We start from the raw sequence: 27,979 nt of genomic DNA on the forward strand, positions 1-27,979 counted from the left end.
GATCATTGGCGTTTTGTTGAACAAGTTTCAGATTTATAGGACAAAGAATATGGCTTGAGACTTGTTTCTTGTTCTTCTATTGTCTTGAATGATTGATTTTGAATGATCAAAATTGAAAGTTGCAAAAAAGAGGAAAACTTAAGGGGGTTAAAATGTGGCTTTTTTAATAGGTCAAAATTGCAAGTAATGCAAAAGTTATGGGACAAAAAAATGCATTTAAATCTACCTAAAACAACTTAACATTTTTTTTTGGTAACTTTATACATTTTAGTAAAATAGTTACACCGCATATTCTCAGCATTAAAATATATTTTGTTCAATTTATGAGGAACAAAGAGATGAGGTAATGCACTATGCAGTAAATTTAAATGCTACTACAAGCCTACTACTAGCTACTACCTCGTTCGTATGCCCTGTAGAAGCAAAACAAAAGCCTTAAATTGAGGCATCTAACAATTACTGGTACTGAATCACACAATGTGACTTGTCCATACATGCTTTAAATTCAATTCTGGATACTGCCACGGTGGTAGGTTTAGGATAGGCCTGCTGCACCTGTACAAAGATCATATACCTTTGGTACGTTGATTACAACTTGTTTCCCTGCTTTTTACTCTGGCAAATGTATTACTCACGCTGCTTAATAGGAGAAAACATGATTGAAACAAACATCACTTACTAGGAATCATATACGTATGAATCAAGCATGATTAAAACAGACGTGATTTGCCATATGTTTGGTTTGGCGTCGCAATATGTAAAATCACGGCAAAAATCTACGTTAACAATGAAGCTCTATTTTATAGCTTTTGCTTTTCATGTCAAAGAACTATGTAATTGTGTGGTGGCGGTGATGAAAAGCCAAACCAAATATAAAAAGGACTCGTATATGAATCAAACATGATTAAAACAAACATAATCAAACAACTGTTTCCTCATATATGAATCTCACTAATTTTGTATGTGGTATACATGATTTAGTAGGATGATGTAGTACTAATTTTAAATAATAGAATGGCGTATGTTGAAAAAGACATGTCAGAGTATGTGGTTTTAACCTTTAAAATCATAAAAATACAAATCAAATATACAAGAGCTTTGCTATTCAGTACGGAAAGCATTTGCACGAAATTGCACGATAGTAGAAAGCAACTCACCATACAAGGGTATTATGGTAATATAATAAATAGGTTATGGATAGTTTAGTAATTATAAATTCAAAACAAATTTCTCAAAAAAAAACTCAACACAATATAATTCTTGTGTTTCGTATGTTCGCTTTTCGTAATAAGCAATATTCTCCGATATATAAATACTCCTTTCGATCATTGATCACTATTATAAGCAAACTAAAATTCTTTTGATTCTTTAGATTCTGTTTTTTTTAATTTCGGAAAAAATCATAATATTTTTTCTGAAATTTCAAATTTTCGGAAAAATATCTGAATGATTTTTTGGATTTTTTAAAAATAAAATCTGATGTGGAATTTTTTTTTACACGTGCCCAATTAAAAAAAATGCCAAATCAGCTGCACGTAAGCGAATTTGCTGAGTTGGATGGGGGTATTCTGAAAAAAAAAATTACGATGATGCAAATCAAACCGAAAATTTTATACGGGCGAAAATCGAAAGTGATATATATTATAGGGGTGAAAAGCAATATTACCCCTATTTTAAACCAGTAATTTTTATTTTTCAACGTCACTTTCATCTAGTATAATTAATGCTTTTATAAAATAACTGGGGTGTTTGTTCTCTGTGGTGTGACCGTATCCAAATGAATTTATGAGGCCGTTTGTGCACAGTACTGATTTACTTATGTTTTTTCTGGATTATACGAAGTCATTTTCTACTTATTCATGAGTAATTTATTTATCTTTTGACTGCTGCAGTAAGCTAGTTGTGACTTGTGAGGCTTGTTATTGGAGTATTTTTTTGATAGAAACACTAAAGCTTTATGTAAGAGATGGGATTAAACCAAATGATAAATTGTTCAAGAAAATAGGAATTTGGGTAAACCAAACGAGATTGGATTATTACATTCTCTTTTCCCTTTGAATAGAAGGTTCACACCGATAAAAATAAGAGTTAATAGTGTTTTACCCAACTGTAATATAGGTTATTGATGGTTTTCCTCTTTGTAATTTTTTTTTTTGAATTTCATCCTTGTAATTTGAAGATTTTTTTGTTTTAGACCTTCATAGAAAATTTCACCCCCTGTAATTTGAGCAAATTTAGGTTTACCCCCTTGTAATTTGAACAAATTTCAGTTTACGCCCCTGTTAATTTAAGCAAATTTCGATTTACCTCCCTGCCATATCTTCGATATTGTACAGCCAAAATTCATGAAGGTCCAAAACCAAAATTCTTCACATTACAAGGACGAAATTTCAAAAAAAACATTTTACAGAAGGTAAAACGATCTATATTACAATAAAAGACTATTTACCTTAAAAATAATGGTTGATATGGGATTGATTGCATTCGGCGGAAATGTTTGTCCCGTACGAGACAGCGCCCTGTCTATACTCACAATCCCATACGTACATATTTTACACGGGTGCTGTTGCTATCGACCAGAACATCTCATTAACTCTTTGTTCTGGATCTTTTTTGCTCAATTGCTAGTACACTTTGCTAATTCATTTCTATTATATAATACGTAATCATCATCACTTATTTCCTCTAAATTACTACGGTCGTACTTCCTCAATCCTAAGTTAAGAATCATTTTTCCAAAAGAATGTCTTAAAAACAACATTACTTCCAACGTAGTTTTAATTTACTTATTTTTTGTCCTTTATAATTGTACTACCACCATTTAACTAATGTTACTTATGTGCATTCTTTTTTTTTTTTTTTTAAGAAACTTATGTGCACTCTTCTTTGTAAGTTATTACGTTCGCTTTACATGTATGATAATGAAAATACTTAAATACATCAATTTAATATGTTATAATAATGATAATTTGGTAAAAATGCAATTCAATTTCTTTCATTTATCATACTTTTATAATTTGGGATGGAGGGAGTAGCGCCGTAGTTACCATAACAATCAACAATCAATAATAACAAAAATTGCAATTTTAACATTTGTACAACTTTATCGTGTCATAAAAAATCTGCATAGATTATTATTAAACATGCATAAAAAGCATTGAGGACACTAATTTTGAGACATACAATATATCACATTGATAGAATTGTATAAATAAAAGAAATAAAATAATATTTTTATTAAATTACTTCCTCCTTATCAAATTATAAGTCGTTTTGAAGAAAAAAAATATCAAATTATAAATTATTTTATAATACCAATAAAACATTAACGTTATTTTTCCTATTATATCATTAACTATTTAGACAAAGTTACACAAGAAGTCTTTTTTTTTTTCTCATATAGCCTAGCGGCTAGAAACTCTCCTGCATAGATTATGCAATGTCTCTGTCAACTGAGCTAAGCTCACGAAAACATTACACAAGAAGTCTTTAAGTTATTTAATTGTCACAAACTGGTTCTTTAATTCTTTTTCGCACCACTTAGGTCTTTTAAGTTAATTAATTGTAACAAGTTTGCCCTTTAAGTTTTTTCCATACTAATTAGATTCTTTAAGTTATTTAACCATAACAATTTTGGGGATTTTAGAGCTTTAGAATCTATGTTATTCAGGGTCTAAAAGTTTCAATTAAGTAACTTAAAGAAACTAAGTGTTGTGAAAAATACTTAAAGAACTGGCTTGTTACAATTAATTAACTTAAATGACGTGAGTGGTACGAAAAAAAAAACTTAAAAAGAGCAATTTGTTACAAATAAATAACTAAAATGACATCTGGTGTAATTTAGCCAATTTCTTATTAACTTCTTCTTTTTAACTCTTTAGTTTATCTTTTCCATAACATTTATCAATGACACGTTTGCAAAGCAATTCATCATATATCTCTTTATACAAAACTAATTACATTTTTTAATACATATGAATTGTCCAAAACATCGTATAATCTAAGACTGAGGGAGTAACTTATCAAACATGATGTATTCATCATTATCATAAACTCAAATATAAAAGATATTTTTTACTAAATTACGTAATCAAACATAGGACTTAATGAAATGCGCACTATACAAAAGTGATTTTATCTTTTTTATCTGTTTCCTTCATTAGATGCAATATCATTTTAAATAAACTAATATAAATATTTTTTTCTTGCCTTCCAAAAATGAATATATATTTTTTAGAAGAATATAGGGATATCCCTCAAAAACAAGATTTAAGTTTTGGTTCGTTATATTGCATTAATCTAACCTATTTTTCCTAGACCCAAATCTCATCTGTAAAAAGACTTTATTTTTATTTTTAACGTTGGTCTAAATTGCTAGGCAAATAGACACTGTGATTTATTTTTTATTTATTTTTAAATGAAAAAGACACTGTGATATGTAATTTCAAAAGTACCCACATATGGCTAGTGAGGGGCCAGCCCAATAAAAACGTGGAATCATAAATTGGGCGGAACTGAATATAAATCGGCCGAGTCCGACCCGGCATGGTATTTATTGGCTTATACAGGGGAAATCTTTATTTTATATGTGAAAAAAGATATAGTTATTTCTTAAAAAAATATTTTTTATGTAACATAATACTTTTTTACATAATTGTGTTACTACTATTATCTATATTTATAGTATATGCAAACAAAATTTATCGGTGGTGGTATTATATTACAAAGGGGGAGTATGCTCATTTTGTTGAAAGAATTCAATTTTATTCAAGGGGGAGTAGTATTAATTGGGCGTGTGGTGGGTGATGGGTGCTCTACCATGTTCTTGAGGGATCCTTGGTTGGAAGGAGGTTTGCTTAATGATGAGTTCAAAAGGTCGCAAGAGTTATTTGAGAATAAATTAGTGATTGTCGCATAGATATTCTCGTAAGGTTTGGCGTGTGAGGTGTGGAATTGGAGAAGGAGGTCGTTGGCATGGGAGGAAGAGCATGCGGGGGAATGTAGTGAATTGTTAACTTCTATTGTTTTGCAAGATGATATGAAGGATATGTGGGTTTGACAGTTACATCTGTCCAAACGTTACTAAGTAAGCAATGCTTATCAATTCTTAACATATGTGAATAATAAACATTCCATCAGTTAATTCTCACATTCGTTGGCTTAAGGTGATTCCTCTTGAAGTTAATCCCTTCAGCTGGCTCATGCTTCTTAACCGTATTCATACCAAGGATAAGTTGTTTTAGAGGGGGGGGCTTCTTCATAATAACGATAAAAGATGCATGAGAGGTTGTAGCATGAATGAAAATGTGAATCCTTTATTCGTCAGATGTGATTTTTTTTATTTTATTTCGTCCTTGGTTTCAACTAAGTTGGCCTTTTTTGTAATAAACCAAGGTGACATTTCGGATCATCTTGAGCATTTTTATTGCTCATGTGACTTTCTTGTGTGTGGGTTTGTTTGAAAGAAGAAAAAAAGATGTATATTTCAGCACAAGGAGGAAAATTTGCACACTTTATGCGAACAAATTATACTACAGTTATATTGGTGGTTGAAAGCAAGACACACTACTTTCATTTTCGATTACCATCATTGATGACTTAATCCTAAGTAAGACATGCTGCTTTTTTTATTTTCCATTACCATCATCGATGACTTAATCATTTTAGGAGTTTCCTATCTCTTTAATTTTTGGCTTGCTAGTTTTTTTTTGTTCTGTTTAGTGACATTGTAATCTCAATATCTCATATTAAGTCTTTTCTTGCACAATTATATCGAAAAGACTCTTTTTTTTTTTTGTCAAGTAGCTTAGCGGTTAGAGAAATTCACCTTAAAGGTGAAATAGTGGGGTGTCTGAAGTTCGAATCCCGGCCCCAGCATACATAATACATTATTCCTTACCAAATGAGTTAAGCTCATGGGACATCAGAAAGACTTCTCTAATTTGGTTAATATATTTTATTTTAACTTTTTTTTTAAAGGGAGAATATTTTATTTTAACTTAAAAATAGAAAACATTTAATTTGAAAAAACACAATTAATAATAATTCAATTAAAAGTGAGCGCGCGACACCCCTGTCCCCTGGGGTCCAAATTATTTTCCTACTGTCAATGTTTTTATTTTTTTATTACAGAAAATCGCCTATCGTCAATGACTCAATGCTGTTTCCTTTTATTATTGGCTGTTCAAAAGAAAATTAAATTATGCACTTCAAAGTTGAAACTCTGCCAGGTGTATATCCTTATTTATTAATTTTATTAGGTCTACAACAACTTAATTTAATAATTTTCCTCTGAAATACTGCATTAGGTTAACAGTAATTTAACCTAGCAAATTTCATCTAAAAAGCAGTACACCAATTTAACCTAACAAATTATCTCTAAAATGCTACAATCCATAATATTTCTCCACACTGATGAGCTTTTCATTCCTATCATATTGTGTCATCGTTTGTATATATCTATTAGATTTTTTTTTTACAAGTTGTTGTACACTTATTTAATACGTTTACAAACAGAATACCCTAATTTTCATGCAAACTCGACTACCCTAATTTCCATGCAAACTCGGCTATATATAGCAAACTCTAAACCGTGCTTCTCTAAAAAATAAAATAAAAATTTAAACCGTGGTAAATTACAAACTCGGCTACCCTAATTTCCACGCAAACTCGGCTATATATAGAAAACCCTAAACCGTGTTTCTCTAAAAAAAAAAAAAACCTAAACCGTGCTAATATATTACATTTTATTATTCGTATGTTAATCCCTTAACAATAAACTCGTGCGACGCACGGGTCAACAATCTAGTTATACACAATATCGATAGGAAATGATAACTTACATTATTAAGACACAAGTTAATTTTTTGTCAAAAGTGAAAATAATTTGTTGTAATCACTACATTTGAGTTTAATTTTTTTACTTTAGATTGATTGAGTGCACAAATTTTAAGAAAATATTTTTACTTATGGGTTGTATAACATGTGCTATTAGGATACAAGTGTTTTATATGATTAAATTATTAATCGATTGTAGCTGAACTAATTAATTTATTGGACATGTTAACAAGTGTCTAAAGGATATTCTATAAGACTTTAAAATGGTAATTTTTTATAAAAAAATGTGTAATCAATACATTAGAAATCAAAATATTTTACTTTTTTTTATAAATAATAGTTTTTTTTTTAATCCTTAAAGATTGTTCCAGGAACACCGTTAAGAAGACTCTCTATCTATTTCTTTTTTTTTGGAAAGCCGGACTAATCTTATTATAGTCTATCAATCTTTACAAGTTTAACCGAAACTTAAAGGCTGAAAGAAAAAAAATAAAACAGAAACACGAGAAAACAAAGAAATGTAAATAGTATTTCTGAGACACTAGTTAAAAAAAATATTTTTTTAGAAAGTATATTTTTACATTTTACAACTTGAAAGTGTTCGTTCATTTAATGTTAATTTTGTCGTTTCCTTTTATTATTTGGTTGTTCCGAAAAGAAATTGGAATAATCCACACTTGAATCTCTGCCGTGTTCATAGAAATGATGAATAAAAAGAGGGTGAATAATTTTTAATTAGTTTCTATAACCAGAAAGAAAAAGAGGCATATATACCACATAATTTATTAGATGAGTGAAACAATCTTTTTTCTCCAATAAATGAGTGAAACCAACTTTTCATTCGACAAATTAGAGATTTGTGTTATGTACGTTTCATTGAAACCGTACCCTACATCATTTATTTATATGGAATTATCATTTTTTTTCATTGACATTGTAATGAAAGAAATCTAGCCGTAATATATTTGGGTTGGTATGCGTGTTGACTTCGAATCTTAAAGTACATAGTTTTGAAAACCGGACCGGATCGGTCCGACCGTGAACCGGAGAGGTAACCGGTTCGGTTGGTATGTTGGATCGGTCATGCAATCAAACTGATGCGAACCGGCATGAACCGGACAAACTCGGTTAAAATCGGTGAACCGACGGTTTAATGAGCCAACCGGGTTACAAATTTGTTTTTTAATGAATAATTATATTATTTACCAAAAAATTGAAAACTGGCCTTGCCGTGGATCGAACAGGCGACCAAACAATCACAAACTTCTCAAAGGCACTAATAATCCACTGCACCACTGCTGTTTGTTATGATGAATTGTTGATTCATTTTGATTGTATATTATTTCAAAATATCATAAACTAAAACTACACCATTTTTTTTTCGTTACACTAAAACTACTTCATTTCAATTCACATTTTAACTTGTATTTTATAATTTTTTTTTGCATAATTTGAATTTTGTCAATTTTTTTGCATAACTTGTATTTTGTCTTTCTTATAAAAAAATAGAAACATGTATTCTCTTTTTATTTTTTATTTTATCTTCATAATATATTGTATAAGTAAATGTTTCATAACATATATATATATATAAGAATTAATTTGTGTTTGATCATATAATAAGTGTTGAACCCGCGTCTCTTAGATTATTTTAGTTTCTAAAGTGACCGAGTCACCGATTCAATCCGAGTTAATCCGGTTTAATAACTATATAAATTTAATCTAAGGACCGAGTTATCTAACCGAGTCATCCGAATGGTTCCGATTCAGTCATGCGGTTCGACCAATGACTCAGTGGTTCGACCATTGACCCAGTACCCCCGCCGAGTCGATGACCGAGCCGAGTTTTAAAACTATGTTAAAGTATGTTCTTTTTAAGATCTTAGATTCAATTTTTGCTAGTATTATTTTTTGTGCGTTAGTTTGGATTCTTAAAAAACAACAAGTCTTGTAAATTGTTTCCTTAAAAAAAAAAAAAAAACAGTCCCCTAAATGAGAGTTAAGATAATAATCCGATGTAAAAATGACTTTGATAATAGTATCACTCATTGAGGGGTGTTCACGAGTTTGGATAATCCGATCAACCAATTTACCCCAATTAATTGACTTTGTATTTTATCTTGATCCGTTTAAGGTCAGGTTTGACTTGAACCGACATGTTCAAACCTAATATGGTTTGGTTTAGGTAACAAGTTGAAAATTCCGAATTCACGTATGGATCTGATAACCCAATCTATTAACAAAATGTGACTTTTTAAATTTTTGTTAATATTGTTTAATACTGTTATATGTTGATTTAAAAGTTTTTTCAATTTAACTTAAGTCTTAAAATTTTGTATAATTTAGCCTAGGTATTGAATTTTTTGTGAAAAATATTATCATTTTAAAAAGGAAAATTAATCCATCGAAATTGACTCAATTTTTTTTGTTTGAAATTAGACCTTGAATATCATTAAATTAGAATTTCTTGAAGATTTTAAAAAAGTATTATTTTTTCACAATCCAAACAACCCGTCCCAGCTCACTTATCATAAATTAAATTTGTTTGTATTTGATATAATAAATACTAGCTTTCAACCTAACTCAAATGGATAAAATCAAAGTGATTCAGACTATCAGTTTAATCATAACCAAACGACTCAATCCATGTTGTGAACATTCCTTAATCATTTAAAACTTTATAATATTTTTCATATCAATTACCCATTATATATTACTAATTTCTCCCTTCGTCCTATAATAACTGATTCATTTGCACACAAAAAAGTGTCTCAAAATAACTGAGTCATTTCACTTTTCAATACAATATTAATTACATTTTTCCCTCTATAACTCTAATTAATACTACTTTCATCACTCTTAATTTAATATATTCCACTTTGTATTTATGATAGTGGAGAATACAACAATATTTAACAAGAGCACTTAAAACCATTTTTCTCTTTCCTTCATCTATAAATTTTTCTTAATACATGTGAAACGAGCAAATGACTCAGTTAATTCGGGACGGAGGGAGTAAGTCATAATGAATATGAGACTATCACTCACACTTGAGATTTGAGACATATAAATTTAAGGAGAATGTTTTTTTTTGAAGGTAAATTTAAGGAGTATGTTATGGAGTGCCCTTGAGACATTGATTAAAGTATTAAAATAAGTAATTTTGCAATACAAAGTTGTGTAGTTATTGATAAGACAAAAGTAAAAACTTGTATTTTCAAAATAGAATTTGTACTGATGAATTTTTTAACAATTGTCCTTAAGGTAGTTAGCAAAACCCTAAATTTAAAGGTAACACTGCAACAAAATGTAAAAGTTAATTGGGTTTACTATTACTGCAATTTTAAGGATAAAATTGATTTACATTTACTAAGAAGTAAGAACACAAGTTGCAAGACACAACACACACAGAGCCTATGACAAATAATTCTGAAGTTTAGTAGGGTCCATGTCCCTAAACCTTTGGGTCCATTTTCTCAGATACTCAAACAAGATATCACTCTCTCTCCTTCCCTCTTTAGGTTTATTTCTTCTCTTTTGACTTGGACTTTCTCTCTCACTCACTCACAATTTCACAACACACAGGAAAACATCACACACGCAACAATCTGCAACATTTCCTGCAGTAACATTTAATAATACCACATCTTCCATTCTCTCTTTCTCACTCTCATTCATTAACCTCTTCATCTTCTCTTCATTATTAACACACACTAACGTGCGCATTCCACCTCATCAATATGTGCGTACTGCGCCACCCTGGTAAACACCATTGCTTCTGGTTATTACCCACCTTCATTTTTCTCTTGTTCTCTTCTTCTTCAGCCATAACTCTTCTCGCACCACAACCTAGTAAGTTCAAGTTCATTTCAAACAAAAACCATTTTCTTTTCACTTTTTTCAATTTCAACAACTCTTTCATTTTCAGGTAGTAGTGGAACAGTACTGAAGCATCAAAAAATGGAAAACGGGTCTCCGACATCACCGTGGAAGAAGAGAGAGGTGGTGGAGCAGAAGAAGCTTGCTGGGCCAGGGTCAACACCTCCGTCGTGTAGATCCAAGTGTAGTTCGTGTAACCCGTGTCAACCGGTTCGCATGCCGGTTCACCCCGGTTTAATCATACGCCTTGAGTATTATCCAGAAGCATGGCGTTGCAAGTGTGGGAATAAGTATTTTTTGCCTTGATGAATTATTATTTATATTTATATATAAATAAATAAAATATCCTAGTACAAAAGAAAAAACACAAACGTTGGCAGAACCGAACAGGGAAAATGTTGCAGAGCAGCCATCTTAAATTTTTCCCCTTTTGGGCTTTTTTGTATTATTATTGCATATATATGATGCATGTATTAATGATGTTGCTCTGAGGTTTGAATTGTTGGACTTGGTGGTGCTTGCTACTTGTTGTGAGTACTAAATATTGATTTTTGGTTTAACCTTTTTAAGGCTTCTTCATTGGGAATGTAAGATATTTGGGTGTGATTATCGAGAAAAAACACACACACCCTCTATATTGTTGTACATACTAGTAGATCATTTCTATTTCCTTTTTTGTTTTAGGTTTATGTTTGAATTTACCTTGTTTTTAAAACAATGACAAAATACTATGTTAAGGTTGTAACTTGTAATTATATGAATTATTTGGTTACAGTTACAGATATCAGAGAACAAGCTTGTTATTCTTCTTCTATCTAGCTATAATTGAAATTAATTAAGTTTGATATATAGGTCTCTGAGATGGAGGGAGCATCTATTAATGGTATATGGTTTATTTATTATTGTGTTTGTTGTACTTGTATGTATGGTTTGAAGTTTATGCTACTTCATCACTGTTTGAACATAAGTGTATTGATGAGTTACATTCTTGATTTTCCTTTGTTTGGATTTTTGTACTGTTACCTATTGGACTGGATTGGATAGTATTTTTATATAGATCTGTTGTCTCTTTGTTGATCACTATCTCATTCACTATTTTCCATTAAATGTGCACATGTCATTCCAATTAGAGGCGTTTTCATCCTCTGCAGATGCCAATGTTTGTCGACGCAGCTCAGTAGTGTGATTTAATGTGTCAACAAAGAAAAAAAACACAGATATCACTTTGTGTTTTATTGCCCTTGTGATCGTCATGGTTTATAATTATTGAACTCAACTCATTTCTCGTTTTGGACCCCCCTCCTAATACCTCAACATTTATTCAAGTATTCCACCCTTATTTTTTCTCTATCTCTCTTCCCTATCACATTTATCACGTAACATTCTCTATTTCTAACTCTTTCAAGGTGTAGAATGAATTTGGATTCCCTTATATATATATATATATATATATATATACACACACGTTCAAGTTATAACGAGTTAGTATTTTTTTCCTTGATAAAAAATAAGACCAGTTGGGTCTTGCGATCTCACAAGTGCTAGAGAAGATCTCAAAACTCAAGAGTGTTAAGATATATATTTACTTACATCTTATCCACTATGACAACAAAATTCAAACTCATATCATTATAGAATTTGAATTAAATTTTTATCAACTTTTTTTTTTGTGGCCGGGATCCGAACCCCAAACCTTACATATACTATGCATTGTCTTTACCAACCAACTCAGGGACAAATTTTTATCAACTAGACTAACACTCTCTTGTCGTGTTTTCTTTCCTTTATTTACTCATTCTTAATTTCATTTTTTTCTCTCTTTTAATAGAAAATACTTACATTTCTTCATTTATATTTAGACATAATTAATTAGCGCCGTTGTCTCACGGTTACTTGGACATAATTTCTTTTACGTACACAATGTTTTTGTTAGTTGAATAAAAATGTTAATAGTTGTCTCCTCGAGCTTAGCTTGATTGCTATGAATATTGCATAATATATGTAAGGGACGACATTCAAACACCAGACACCCCACTTATACATCTTAAGAGGTGAATTTCTAGTCACTAGAATGCTTGATAAAAAAATAGGCAATAGTTTGATCTTCACCTTGACATAATACCAACAACTAAAATATGTCATTATATATACAAATACAAATGGTAAATAACACCATTTTAATCGTTAATAAAATAGTCCAAGTGGTTAACGTCGCAACCTTGTATTTGTATTTATTAATTTTTTTAAGAAGCGACCTTCTATTTTTATTATAAAAATACCTCTTTAGCATTGTCCATGTTTTTTTTTAAATTAACAAAAGAAAAAGTAAATTTCATTGTATGTATTCGCTGAATAGTGCTTACAATGTCCTAACGTTGGAGATTTGTATGACTCAATAGACACGAGTTAAGAGGTTTATTAACTCAACTGACTTGAGTTAAGAGATTAAATAAGTTTTTTATTAAAGAAAATTGAAGAGTTAAAAGTCTAGAGTTTAAGTCATGACAAAGAAAATACTAACCTAACAATATAATTATCATACTAACATTTTCCATTAAAAAAAATACACACCTTAATTCCATCCTCATAAACTATAAGCATAAGCAAGTAATAAACTCAAAGTTTTACAAAATTTCAATAAAGTCTTAATTTTGTTGAAGGTTTAAAACATACTTCTGTCAAAAACAACTTAAATCTACGTAATTCAACTTTAATCTAAATATACATATACATCATCCGATTGCTATTATATCAAAAAATTACACCTTTTAGAACAAATAATATAATTGATCAATATTATAGACTAAATACACAAGTTATTGAATACATCAAAAAAATTATTATTTGTATATAACAGTGATCGGAGAGTCTATCTATTTTTATATATAAAAAAACTATTCTAAAACCCTCAACGATTGTGTCACAAACTAACGCAATTCCGTCATTTCATCACTTACCGCCGCCTCGCATGCATTATTCCAACCAACCGCATACGACGCTTGAAGTTGTGTTAACAATGAGCGTATACCTAATGACTGATGTTACATACCAACTTTATGCTTTTATTCTTGCTTCTTTTAATGTACTTTGACTTACGTGTTTTCCAAATATTACGTTGAAAACGAAAAATACCCCTATCCAAGAGTATGAAGATAAGAAAATGAGCTAAGTTGTTCTCTACAAAAATAGAATGGATAAGACCGTAGAAATGTAGATTAAATTTCTAAGAGTGTGAAGATAAGAAATGAGCTAAGTTACATCCCTTACAACCTAAGTTAGATTAAATTTCTGAAATAACTAAGTTGTTTTTGATTCACATCAATTCTAGAGGTAAAATTTATTTTAATCATTATCATCTAAACATGTCAAAATTAATTTTAGATGTTTGAAATCATTTTGACTCTCTTCAATGTGAAATCAAATACACACTTGTTGAACTCACCCTCCACAAATCAGTAGATATATATGCTGAACATACTGAAAATTTATCTTTTTATTTTTTGTGTAATTGTAGTGATTAATCTTACATTAAAAATTTTGATTTGGAAAATGTTTATTTATATAAAAATATATTTAATTTTATTAACTAATGAGACCATTCCTCTTTAAAGGCCGATTTCTTTTTCATGAGGTTCCATATACATCACCTCACATATGCAGAAAGAAGTAACACTAGATGGTGAAACTTTGGCCCCATGATTCAAAATTGTGCATATATGAAAAGTCCATACATCCTCTTCCATATTAGTTGACATAAAATGAAACTTTTATCTGTCTAACATATACATAGACTAATCATGCACGTCAAACGTGGGTCATAAGAAATTAATTTAAGATAACGATTTCGCCATTTATCTTCTTTTCACGTCATTTTTATCTTTGATCTATTTGTATATGAATTTTCAAACATCAAATAAATTTATATGAAAAATGAGTGAAGGATCATTTATTTTCAACACTGAGAGCTCATATCGATATAAAACCATATATCCGAGTCTTGAAAATTCATATGCAAATTGATCAAAATGACATGTAAAAAAATGACAAAGTTTTGAAATCAAGTTAAGAGACGAAATGAGTAATTATACCAAGTTTTTTTTATTTCTGCCATTCATTTTTTCATTTTCCTAGAAAGAAGAAAATAATGGAGCAATCAACCAAAATTCCAAAACGGGTATAATATAGTAATTGTAGTGGATGACATGTGAGTGATGTGCTCCAATTCCAAAGTGAAAAAAGAGAGAAGAAAAAATTGCAATACACACACGAGGGGGTGAAACAGAGTTACAGAATTGCTTTGGCAAGCTATACTGTTGTCAGTGTTGTTTGTATCAAATATGGTAAAAGTGAAAAACTGGCAAAAGAAAGCCCCCATTCACTAACATCCGCTACAAGTCACCACTGATGGCATTGGCACCATACACAGGTCCCCCTCAACTTACAAACTTGGTTCTTCTTTCAAATCCCTTTCATTACTTATTACCACTCCTAAAACAGTAAGGTATGGTGCCACTCACTCACATTATAAATATTCACAAGGTACACATGTACATATATACTCGTAATTTTTGTATTTTACTGTTTGCCTACATAAAAAAATAAAATCAAAGCCGTTTAACCATCCACTTAAATACATTTTTGATCTCTCTATTTTTGCTAATTTATGATTATCAATATGAGAATTAGAAATGTTATTAAGTCTAACTAAACCCATAGTTTTGTAAGGTGTGAGTTCTTCTTTGTAAGTTATAAATAAATTTTCAAGTCACATTATCTCATCTAATGTGAAACTCTTAACAAACCTAATATTGGAGGGTCTATCTATTCCCCTAATTAGCCCTCATGTTAAATAGGTTGGACCGAACTGTCAGCATATGATATGGAAATCTGATACGTTGGTATTTGGTAAACGAGGTTGATCCTCTTGCTATATACAAATGGATTAGACTAGAAAATGAATATAGAGATGACTGATAGTTTTCATGAGGCATATACAAGATCAAAATGTGTATGATACACAAGATGTTAAGGCTATTGATAAGATCCAGAATTGGTTTAATCAAGAACCTTTAATGATAATTCTCTACCCAACACATGTAGGAATACTTGTCAAACTCTATTAACATAAAGAAATACTTAAAAATGTGTGTGAACTTTTATTTATAGGTATGCAAGCTAAATTCAAAACACATGTCATAGATTACTAAAACTAACCTATATGTCCAGATTACACTACAGACTTTTAAAGAGAACTAAAATGTCACGATTAAAAAACGAGACAACTATGAGATATAAATGTTAACTTTCAACAATTTTATTACAATTTCAAGAAGACTCTTACTACCCGCTTTGCAATAGTAATAAATTTGCAAGAAAAACAAAAAATATTGGTTCTAAGCAAAAAAAAAGACAAAAATTATAGTAATAAATTTTCATGACATAAGATAGTCGATACTCGCTCCGTCCTGGAATATAAGCAAAAAAAACTCATTTTCTTTGTCCCAAAATATAAGCAAAAAAAGACAAACTTTTCTCCTATTTAATTTTGTTTTTAAAAAAAATCATTTTTTTCCAAGAAAAACTTTTGTTTATTCTCATAAAATTAAATGCAAATTGCATTTAATTTTCTCTCTTTCATTTTCTCCACAACCAATAGCCAATGGAAATTGTTTTTTCATCTTCCTATAAATTTTTTTTCAAAGAAAACACAAAAAACTATACTCCAAATTTTTATGTTTTAGTTTTTTTAATAAATATGATTTTTTTTTTTTTTTTTTTTATAATTTGGGAGGGAGGATATAGGTGGCACGGATTCACACAATAATGTAGAGGAAATGAAGTCAGTGCTTTTTTCCCTAAAAAAAAAAAAAGAAGTCAGTGCTTTTTCACGAGGCCTGGCAGTGTTGTTTTTTTTATTTGTTCTCTTTCACTTGTGATAGAGGAGTGTTATTTGAACAACCATTTGGTTGATAATTTTTGGGACAATTATAATTTAAAAAAAAAAGTTGATATTTGCACGAAAACCAAAGCAATAGAGAGATAAAGTAAAAAATAGTGTGAGTATGAGAGAGAAAATTATCACAAAGATTATCATAAAATGGATGTTCAAATATCATTTCTCCTTATAATATGTCATTGTCCCACACAAAATCACGAATACAATAGTATTTTTTTTCAGAGTTTGATAAGACATATTGACATGGGTGAGAGAACTTAACTGATACGTAGCTCCAATTCAGAATCCAAATGTTGAAACAAATCATGGTGCCCTCTGCCCATTACATTGCACCAAATCATCTCTCCCACCTTATTATTCAACAAAGTTTGGTTTGGTTTCTGAAAAAGAGACAATGTTAAGAAGTGACCATTGATTTGATAGTGTTTTCGGTGTTGCGACTGAAACTGGGAAACAAAGAAAGTGATAAATGAGTCTTCATCAATTTGGTTCTTAATTGACTCACATCTTTATTCCCATCCATCAAACACTTTTTTCCTTTTCAGTGTTTTTTTCTTCATGTTATTCCATTTTAATCGTTCATTCATTCATATAGGCTTTTGATTTTTTGACCATGACTGTCATAAGATGCGATATGGTGGTGGGATTGTACATATTTTATACTTCATCAGTTCATTTTCTTTCTTTCAAATTTTTATGTCATTCAACTATTTTTGGTTTAAATTCAACAGATATATATAGTGCCACTGTCTCTATTTATTTTTCACTTTTTCTTTTTCTCATTCGATATACAAGAGGTTAATTAAGATGATATGGTTTAAATAGCAATTTTGATTGTTAGATTTATATTATTAACGACTAAGATCATTAACTTAAGCACTAATCATTAGCTAACTGGCGTAAAAGTCGTAACGTTCTTTATAGTTGGACTGACACCGGTGGAAAAAAGTTTGAGCATTAAATCAATGTATGGAAACATAAATACTGGTAATAAATGCATTGAAAAGAAGCATATTACATTCTTCATAAATAAACTACGAGGACCAATTAATATAACGGTTCTGAATTATTGAAGTGAAAAATAAAGCATGTGTGTACCAAAAATGATGGTTTACTAGTACTTGGACCCATACATGAATCAATTTCACTTGTTATAAATGGAACCTTAGTTATAGAATCAACTTCGTTCACAAAGTGTAATAAAAAGGCATCATATTTCCCATTTAATTATATCATGGTCGCGTCGAGAAATATACAAAAGATAAATGTGCTATACTACAAATAATTGGTATAATCTCATTTTAAGGATAGCTGTTAATATAATGGTAAAAGGAAGCTTGATATGTGAAGTTATACCTAACAATGCTGTTGATTTTTGTATCTCCAGGAAGGTTCTCTGACATAAATTAAAGGCTTAAATAAGTCTTTCGTTATTGCAAATATAGGTCATTTGAATTTTCGTCTTTGAAGTTACTAATCATTTGACTTTTGATCCTAATTAGGTTTTTTTGCTGAGGTGGGCTGTCATTAGCGACATGGTGCCCATGTGGCAAGTGATGATTGAGCGAGGTGGTTGGCTTAAATAGATCTTTCGTCCCTGCAAATATATGTTATTTGAATTTTCGTCCATAAAGTTACTAATCAGATGCAATTAGGACTATTTTTCAAATGATTAATATTTGCAGTGGCAAAATGGAAGGATTAGTAACTTCAGGGACGAAACTTCAAATGACCTATATTTACAGGGATCACTACAAGAATTCCTCAATTTACTAACCAATTCAAAATTGCATTACTGAGGGATTTAGACCCTCTGTATTTACTGGCGGAATAAATCTTCGGTAACAACAAAAAAAAACCTCAATAATGTTACTGACAGAAAAAACCCTCAATAATTCAGTGAGTTACATTACTGACGGATAATTTTGTCAGTAAAATCTTTAAGGAATCTGCCAAAGTTTACTGACGGAAATTTTCCGCCATTAATGAAAAAGCACATGCTTGTAATTCTAATGATCCGCCAGTAATAAGCATAGTTTTAAAAATCGGACCGGTAATCGAGTCGGTCATATCACTGGGTCAATGAGTCATTGGTCGAACCACTGAGTCATTGGTTGAACCGCATGACTGAACCGTATTAAATCGGATAACTCGGTTGTATGACTCGGTCTCTATTAAAAAAAATTATAACACTTAAAAAAGGAAAAATAATATTTTTATAAAACACTTATTAACATTTTTCTTAAAAAAAAAGTGTGTGAAATATTTTTCTAAAAAAAAGTGTATGAACTATTATTTGTTTTTACGGGAGGTGTATAAAATATCTTTTAAATGCAAGAAAGCCAACCTAAAGGTCCACTTAGTAAAAAAAAAAACAAAAGCCCATCTAATAATAAAAACCCTATTACACTACTTTCCAAAATGAAGTTATGCAGCAGCCTCCCTCTTTCAATTTAGTAGCCGCCACCCTCTCTCATATTTGATCTCTCTCATTTCTTTTCTTCATTGTAACTAAGATCTGGTGTATACAATTATACCTCATTTCTAAATTTTCTTTCCATGAACTAGATGAGGCTTGCTATCGTGTTCCATTCTCTCTTCTTTCCTGGTTTTTTCTGATTTTTTTTTATCAAATTGGAGTAGCTATGCGTTGAACCGGTCTTGTTCATCGAACTGGCCGAGTCACCGGTTTTGGTCGAGTCGTTCCGGTTCTTACCGGTTCGTTTGCATGGCTGATCTGTTGTTCAATTCGAACCGGACATATCACCGGTTCAACCGGTCGGTCCGGTCCGAGTTTTAAAACTATGGTAATAAGGGTAATGTTTTGACTCACGCAGATTACGACCCAGATCACTTCTCTCCGATTTTTTTTCTTTCACTCACACAGGTGAGAACTGAGAAGCAAATCGCGTTTTTGCTCTCCTCTCCTCATCTTAAATCACTTCTCCTCTTTGAACAAACAAATCCAGTCGTTGACTCTCTTCTCCACTCTTAGCAGCATCTTCTCTCTTCAACTATTTTATTCAAACCCAGTATCTCTCTGTCAGTTATCACGGACCTTAAACCAAGGTAAGTCAACTGATTCTTTAATTTCTCATTCATTCTCCAATTGCTTGTTTTCGGGTTTAGAATTGAGAATTGGGAATTTTTTTAGGGTTTTACAATTGGGATTTTTTTTTAGGGTTTTAGAATTGGGGAATTTTAAAAGGTATGTACTTCTTTCCTAAGTAACTGAAGAAATAGTGGGGTTGGGACAGAGTTGAAATCTATCACATTCCTAAGTTCTAACCCTCCTTGTTTCATTTCATTAGAGCATTCAAAAATATATTTTGCAAGCATGCAGCAATTTATAGCATATTTAGATTGTAGTTACTGAACTTTTACTTGTTATTTAGCCTTCTTTTTTGTGACACAACATGACTTGGGATGCCTACCTTTTAGGAATAGGTTATCCAGGTTTAATATGAATTAACATCACAGCTTTAAGCATTAGCAAAATATTTCCTATTGTAATATGTGTATCTAATTTGTGCAATATACTGAAATTCTAGTGTATATTCATTGATAAATCTTTGGGGTTGTTATCTAGTTAGTTTTACTTTTTATATATTACTTTATGATTTTGCTTCATCAGTTGCTATTGCCAGCCCACAGACAAGCTTAGTTCTTGAGGGGAGACATAATGCTGACAGAGGATGGATCTCGGAGCTTAAAAAGGTGGGAGACATAAGCTTGGTATATTTGTATTGGTATGTCACTAGTTTAAGAGTACCCATACCTTAGAGGTTTTTTTTTTTTTGGTTTAATCTTTTTGACAAGAGGTTAAATTATAAAAGACCACCGTTAAAAAAACAAATTTATACCCACAAAAAATTATGAGTGTGGTATAAAAATCAATAGGATAATAGTCATTTTGATCTCGAATAAGTTACAAATAATTACAATAGTCTATGGAAATTTCAAAGAAATAATTTTTGATTGTGCACTTTGTTAATTAAAATATCCCATACGCAATGACTATTTTGAAATTTTGATGAGATTATTGTAAAATCAAAATATGTGTTTCTGAAAAATTGCAGAACCTCCATATAGTCGTTGTTTCTGAAAACAGTGAAACTTTCACTACTTGTTCCAATATTGACGCGATTCGTATTTGTAGAGTTTAGAGGATAATGAAAGAGATTCAACAACAACAACATCATCATAAGCTTCTGATTCTATACGCAACTCAAACCGGTAACGCATTGGATGCTGCTGAACGTCTTGCTCGTGAAGCTGAACGCAGAGCTTGTCCCATCAATCTTCTTTCTCTTCATCAATATGAACCTGTACAATTTCTTTACTTTTCGCCATTGTTAAAAATCCTTTTTTGATTTCAAAGTTTTAATTTTTGGTTAATGGATTTTGCTTTCTTATGATTGTTTTTTTTCAATGTTGGGTTTTGTTCATAATCCTTTTTTGATATTAAAGTTTGAATTTTTTTATAATGGGTTGCTTTGTTATGATTGCAGAATCTGTTGCCACAGGAAGAAGCTGTGGTTTTTGTGGTTTCTACCACTGGTCAGGGTGATTCCCCTGATTCTATGAAGGTAAATGCTTCTTTCAAACCATTTTTTGATGTTTTACTTAGTGATGTTTGATTATGCGGTAACAAAAATTGATTTTGAATTAATTGATTTTACTTAAAAAGTTGAATGTAAAGTGGTTTATGCTTGGATGTATTTTAGGTAAAAGTGAGATGTACAATTTTAGTGTAAAAATCACGTTTAGACTCAAACCTACAAGTTCATGATCAATTCTAGAGCAGCCAAACATGTTAAAATCATTTTTGTCTGCTCCAAACGTGGAACCAAACATAGGCTTAGCGGCAGTTTGTAACTGATCATGATTAAAAATCAATTTTGGAGTTTTTCAACTATTTGTTAATTCTATTCTTAAAAAATGATAATCTGTTTAAAATACGAAGCTTGCTTTGAGTAGCTTATTTTGATGAATTTTTTTAACAGTGATTTTCATTTTGGTGAAAAATCAGAAAATAGCTTATGATTTTCTTTTTAGAAATCTATAAATTATTGAACGATGAAATCACAAGTCAAGAATTTTCTTTGCATTATTTGAGGTTGTTTTTAGTCTATAGTTTTACTGATAGTTCTTTTGTGGTTCCAGGTCTTTTGGAGGTTTCTTCTTCAGAGAAGCCTAAGCCAGCATTGGCTGAAAGGAGTACACTACACCGTTTTCGGTTTGGGTGATTCTGGTTATCAGAAGTACAATGTATGTTTATTGATTTGTGGCTTTTGTGTTTGAAAAGTCTTTTCTGTCTTTCATTTTGTTAGATTAATTATTGCAATACTTGAGTTTTATATTATTTATTGATTATGTACCTTCTTGATGATGAATCACTGTGAGCAAAAATAGGCCCTAAAATTTTGATAATGATTTCGTGACTTAAAAATTCCGATGGATAGTACAAATTTTATTATTTCGCCATGCATTTATTTTATTTAGTTACGATTTACATGTTTTGAACAAAACCTTGGGAATTGTGGCAGTTTGTTGCAAAGAAGCTGGACAAAAGATTAAAGGACCTTGGAGGAACAACTATTTTAGAAAGAGGCTTGGGAGATGATCAGCACCCTTCAGGGTATGCTTATGGATTATGTTGTCAATTAAGAATATTCTGCTTGATTTATTAGAAACAATTACATTTGTGCTTGTGGAGTGTGAAAAGGTTTGATGTGATTAGATTAATGGTTTATCTAGAATGTAATCCTTGAGATTGAGTATTCTTGTTTCTAATAGTTGTTGGTATTCAATCAAGTGTGTAAATACTTCTATGCTGTTCTTTGATAAATGCTTCATTGGATGATATGAATCTACCCTATATAGGATTTTTATATTATATACATTGTTACTGTTAGAATATACATAGTTTGATTACTCTTTATTGAATTGTATGTAGTTTAGAGACTATAGTGTTAGTAGAGACTCTAGTGATAGCTTGCCGTGCAAGCTTTAATACTTTCTTCTTCTTTAATATTGAAATGTAGATATTTTATTTAAGTGACTAATGATGGTATAATTATTTGTAGCTACGAAGGTACTCTTGATCCCTGGCTGTCTTCTCTATGGAGAATGTTATACACAATCAAACCAGAATTCTTACCAAATGGTCCAGATGTTTCGATTCAAGATACGGCGTTGATTGACCAACCTAAAGTCCAAATTACATATCACAATATTGAGTCACATTTTTCAACTGCCTCAGGTATCACAAACTCGGCAAACTTTTGGTTGGGTTGCAATATTTCATTAGCTATTATTGTGACCTAATCTCAGACAATCTATTTATTTATGTTCATTTTGTCGTCTACAATTTATCACTGGTATGAATTTAATTTAATGCATATTATATGCAACTTTGCGTTTTAAGTATTAGCCAGCAAAAATTTGGTTGAACCTTTGTTTTCGTTACTTCACCACCAGACATTTTCTGAAGTCTAGGGCAAGTTATTTGCCGTGTGATGTGTGTTTGAATTACATGTGGTACATTCTTTTTAAGTTATTTATGCTTAAACTCCAAAGTTGAATCACGTCATATTTGGGCGAAAACACATTCTGTAGTTGTTTTCTTTAAGTGTGTATAAGTTTTGCTGTAGTGTTTTCAATGCATGATTCACCGAGTTTGAGTTTTTCTTGTAAATTGTCATGGTTTTATTTTGAGTTGCACATTTTTACCCTCACTGTTGATTATAAAATTTTAGTTGTTCTTTTATATTTGATTAGATGAACATATGATTCTTACAGACACTGGGAGTGTTCGTTCAATGCATCCTGGAAAATCATCTTCCGACAGAAGTGGGCATCCTGACTGCTTTCTTAAGATGGTACTGGTTAATAAACCTCATCTTGGGTAGTTTGTAAACTATATTTAGACTATGCTCATTCTATTTGTATGCATTGCACCGGCCAACCTGTATAGCAATAAGTCAAATTCATTAGGTCTTTCAACGTAAAGAATGAGACATTTGATATGTAGTTTTATTCTGGTTTCTGTCCATTAAGAGTAACATGTGGAATGTTATTTTTTTATGTATCAATAATATAGGAAAGCATGTAGGGATGTGAATGATTGTATTTGTCATAGTTCTGTTATCTGTTGCATGCTTCAATTTATTTGATTCTGAATTTCTGATCATGCAGGTGAAGAATCTTCCTTTGACCAGACCAAACTGTGGAAAAGATGTTCGTCATTTTGAATTTGAACTTGAGTCACATGTAAGTTATCCTATTTCTTTAACCTTGATGTACCTGTACATCGGTGTTTGTATCTTGTTGAAAGATACGAAAGGCTTGTGTTGAAATTCGTATGTATTACGCAGTAGAGCTCTTTTATATACATAGAATCACAATTTACCATGATTTGGATTCTATTTTACTTACATCATGTGTTAAAATAGATATGAAGTTATTCATCTTCCTTCTTTGAATTAACTTATGGGTTTTGGGTTCCTCAGGCTATCGAGTATGACACTGGTGATGTTCTTGAGATTCTTCCTGGTCAAGATTCAGCCGCAGTTGATGCTTTCATACGGCGTTGTAATTTGGATCCTGATGCATTCATCAGTGTAAGTCATTCAAGAGTAGTTAATGTTATATTATATTAAAAATATCTTCATCTTAACATATAACATCATAGATCATCCCCGTTTTCTTGGTTGTTTATATTCCATGATATGTTCCCCTATTTCATTAGGATTAAGTGTCTTTCATGATTAGTTTCAGTATTTGGTTAGTATTAGAATAAATAAGGGTATCAGTATAATTTTATTATTTTGAGTATTCCATTTCCCTCCCTCTATACTAAACCCTATAAATTCAACAGTTAATATTAATGTGGTGCTCTCCCTATAGTTTCAGTATTTGCAATGTTTTAGAAGTGATGCTCTCCCTGGTTTGTACATGGTAGATCTCTTAAGTTGGATTTTAGGGAAAGGCGTGATTAGTTGTTATTTGCTGTAGGATAGTTATGTATTTGGAGTGGCAGTTATCTGTGTGGTTATAGACATATATACATATAGAAATTATGGGGGGATGTCTTTTTTTTACCGTTTGAGCAGTGTTTGAAAGAGGGAACTCCTTGTATAATTCTGGTTTATACTTGAATAATTATCAGTAGCCATATTTTCCAGATTTTGTGTTCAAAATTGAGTTTAATAGTACATGCCTCGAACTCAACAGCATTGACATTTTTTTGTCAAAATAAAGCATAGATATTTTTTATTAGATTCATACTTTTGTTTGATGGAAGTGCTTGTATAATCTTTTCTAATAAGAAATCCCCTAATTTTCAGGTTAGTCCTAGAGGAATGGATGATTGCAATGGACATGGCTCTAGAATACCCGTAAAATTAAAAACTTATGTGGAACTGACTATGGATGTAGCTTCTGCTTCACCTCGGCGGTATTTCTTTGAGGCAAGATGCTGTATGTTTGTTTGACTTTCCTTTTAAAGTCATTTTAGAGATAATTACATAATGAGTAAATTGTCATTTTGGCCCTTGAATGTGAGTCACTATCACTATATCAAAATTACAAAACATGCCTATATTACTTACATAATTGAATTCAATGTTCGCTATTTCTTGCATTTTATATCCTACCCCTCTTTTTATTTGAAATTTTCACTTTGGGATTATATGATTTAATGAGTTGATAAATAAAATTCTTGAGTTGGTAGCATTTTGAAATCAATCATAAGCCCACACAATGGCCTGATAATGCTGGCAAACATCTATCTTTCACCTATGTTTTGATTAACATTGTAATTGTTCCTACTCTTTCTAACATGTAGGATGATAATGGACCTGTATGCTTTGGAATGCCTTTTTTTTATTGTTCACTTTTATATAAACTGGATGTATTGTTCATGTTTATGGATGTTGGTGTTAATTTATGAAAAATTAATTATACCTATCCTCATTTTAAAAAACTGGACTCCTTTTTGGAAACTTTTGTGGTTCTACATGAATGAATAGTTCTATAAACATGCTTTTAATATACCTGTATTTTCCTCATTAAAAGCTAACCTAGCAACAATTTGATGTCTCAGGTTATGAGCTTTTTTGCAACAGCTGAACATGAGAAGGAAAGACTTCAGTATTTTTCTTCACCTGAAGGAAGAGATGACCTGTACCAATACAACCAGAAGGAGAGGAGAACTGTTCTTGAGGTGAGGTCAATCAATTGTGCATTATTTTGCTTTGAATCAATTCACTAGTTTTTTATGCATTGAAGTCTTTATCTAACTGATTTTGGACTCTTTTCTTACTAAGATGTTAAGCAACTTCGTACTTTGTAGAAAATATTTATGATATAATTAGAGTACAAACACTAATTCGTTTAAATAGAATATATTTTGAAGCCATAATTTGTGACATTCTATGCTTGTTTTCTTGCTTGTTTAGATAGTCCTTGATTATATGCTTTCATTTTCTTGTCAGTTTCATTAAATCAATTTCATGCATATATTTGTTTTATTTTTTGCGGTAAAAAAGGTGCTCGAAGATTTTCCTTCTGTTCAAATGCCACTTGAGTGGCTAATCCAATTGGTTCCTATGCTGAAAACAAGAGCATTCTCTATTTCTTCTTCTCAATCAGTTCACCCCAATCAAGTACACTTGACTGTGAGTGTGGTGTCCTGGACAACACCTTACAAGAGGAAAAAGAAAGGACTGTGCTCCTCATGGCTAGCCACATTAGATCCCCGCAATGGTATGCACAAACAATTAGCCATTTATTGCATTTGTTTTAGGTTCTGTTATTACGTTATTACATATTCTAAAAAAATGATTTTGATATTCAATAATTTAGAGATTATTTTTTAGAAAAGCAGAAGTTCTTCTGTGTTTGTCAACCGTAATAAGTATCACTTTTATAAACAATATCATCTATAAAAAATTATTTTTGAAAGTTGAAACAAACAGATGAAAACTTCCAAAAGTGATTATTTAAAAAAAATGTTATTTGTTTAAGGAAAACTGTAACAGACAGATCCTTTGTTAAGTAACTTGTTTGTGTCTTGTTTTACACAGCTGTCGGTATTCCTGCTTGGTTCCAAAAAGGCTCCCTTCCTACAGCATCACCATCACTTCCCCTCATACTTGTTGGACCGGGCACAGGATGTGCACCTTTTCGCGGATTTATCGAGGAAAGGGCATTGCAAAGTAAAACTATTTCCACTGCTCCAATTATGTTCTTCTTTGGCTGTTGGAATGAAGACGGTGACTTTTTATACAAAGACTTGTGGTTGAATCATTCACAGAACAATGGTGTACTTTCAGAAGCAAATGGTGGAGGTTTCTATGTTGCTTTCTCTCGAGACCAGCCTGAGAAAGTTTATGTTCAGCATAAGATGAAGGAACACAGTGGAAGGGTTTGGAACCTATTAGCCGATGGAGCTGCTGTTTATATAGCAGGTTCATCAACCAAAATGCCTACGGATGTAACATCAGCTTTTGAGGAAATTGTATCTAAAGAAAATGAGGTTTCAAAGGAAGATGCAGTTAGGTGGATTAGGGCATTAGAAAGGTGCGGTAAATATCACATTGAAGCATGGTCTTGAGAGTTTTATTTTGGGTCAGATAGCAAGTTTGGGTCCTCTATAGCCGTTTTACGGTGCAACTGTCTGCAGACGGTTGTAGAGGGTCCGGGTTCGTCAAGGAGGTCCAATCATACAGTTTTTTCTAAAGTCTAATACGGTTGCATGGATCAAATTGGTGCAAATTTTGTGGTTCTAATAAAATTTTGTGGTTCAACATTATTTTATATATGTTCCTGTGCAACATGGTCTGCCTCATGAGCGTGAAATGTTTTCTTCATGATGGTGGTTTGATCCTCTGGGATTGGTGGGTATGCTCCTCCAAACGGGGAGGAGGGGGCTGTACCTGCAAAAAATCCAAAATATGTTCAAAGATTCTGAGTATCCGATAATTCGCCAAGCAAGCATGGAGTAAACCTGAAGCGTGCTAAGTCGGAGAGTTGAAGTGAAATAAAGTAGAGAATTGAACGAGGATTATGAGAGCAGATTTGTTAAGCGAGTTACATCTGTTCGTTTAGCGAATCTTCGCTTTGAAGTAACCTTAATATGCTAAACGGACATCCGTTTGTTTGGCGAATCTTCATTTTACTGCAAAGTATTCAAGCCAATTAATGACAAAAGGAAAATGTTAATATAGTAAAACATTCTTAGAACTTGTGTAATCAAATTCTTAAAAGTGTATGAAATACTCTTTTCAATGTAAATTTTTT

General features: G+C 31.4%; 1 protein-coding gene across 10 annotated transcripts; it reads left to right on the forward strand.

The window, feature by feature from the left end:
• The first annotated feature begins 19,133 nt into the window (after nt 1–19,133).
• On the forward strand, nt 19,134–27,973 carry LOC25485147 (NADPH-dependent diflavin oxidoreductase 1). 10 transcript variants are annotated; one of them, XM_024770056.2, is made up of 14 exons: nt 19,134–19,741; nt 20,307–20,389; nt 20,839–21,000; nt 21,184–21,261; nt 21,839–21,943; nt 22,222–22,313; nt 22,762–22,937; nt 23,477–23,556; nt 23,873–23,947; nt 24,187–24,297; nt 25,024–25,146; nt 25,782–25,901; nt 26,227–26,443; nt 26,764–27,973. In XM_024770056.2, exons 3-14 carry the CDS (start codon nt 20,845–20,847, stop codon nt 27,291–27,293), a joined length of 1,863 nt encoding a protein of 620 aa, XP_024625824.1. In that variant the 5' UTR covers nt 19,134–19,741; nt 20,307–20,389; nt 20,839–20,844; the 3' UTR covers nt 27,294–27,973. The 10 variants fall into 10 exon arrangements, with proteins under 10 accessions (XP_024625824.1, XP_024625842.1, XP_024625846.1 ...); XM_024770074.2 differs by having other exon boundaries at nt 20,320–20,389; XM_024770078.2 differs by having other exon boundaries at nt 20,327–20,389.
• Nucleotides 27,974–27,979: the final 6 nt, after the last annotated feature.

The sequence above is a fragment of the Medicago truncatula genome, chromosome 1 (genome assembly GCF_003473485.1).
Source record: "Medicago truncatula cultivar Jemalong A17 chromosome 1, MtrunA17r5.0-ANR, whole genome shotgun sequence".
Lineage (NCBI taxonomy): Eukaryota > Viridiplantae > Streptophyta > Magnoliopsida > Fabales > Fabaceae > Medicago > Medicago truncatula.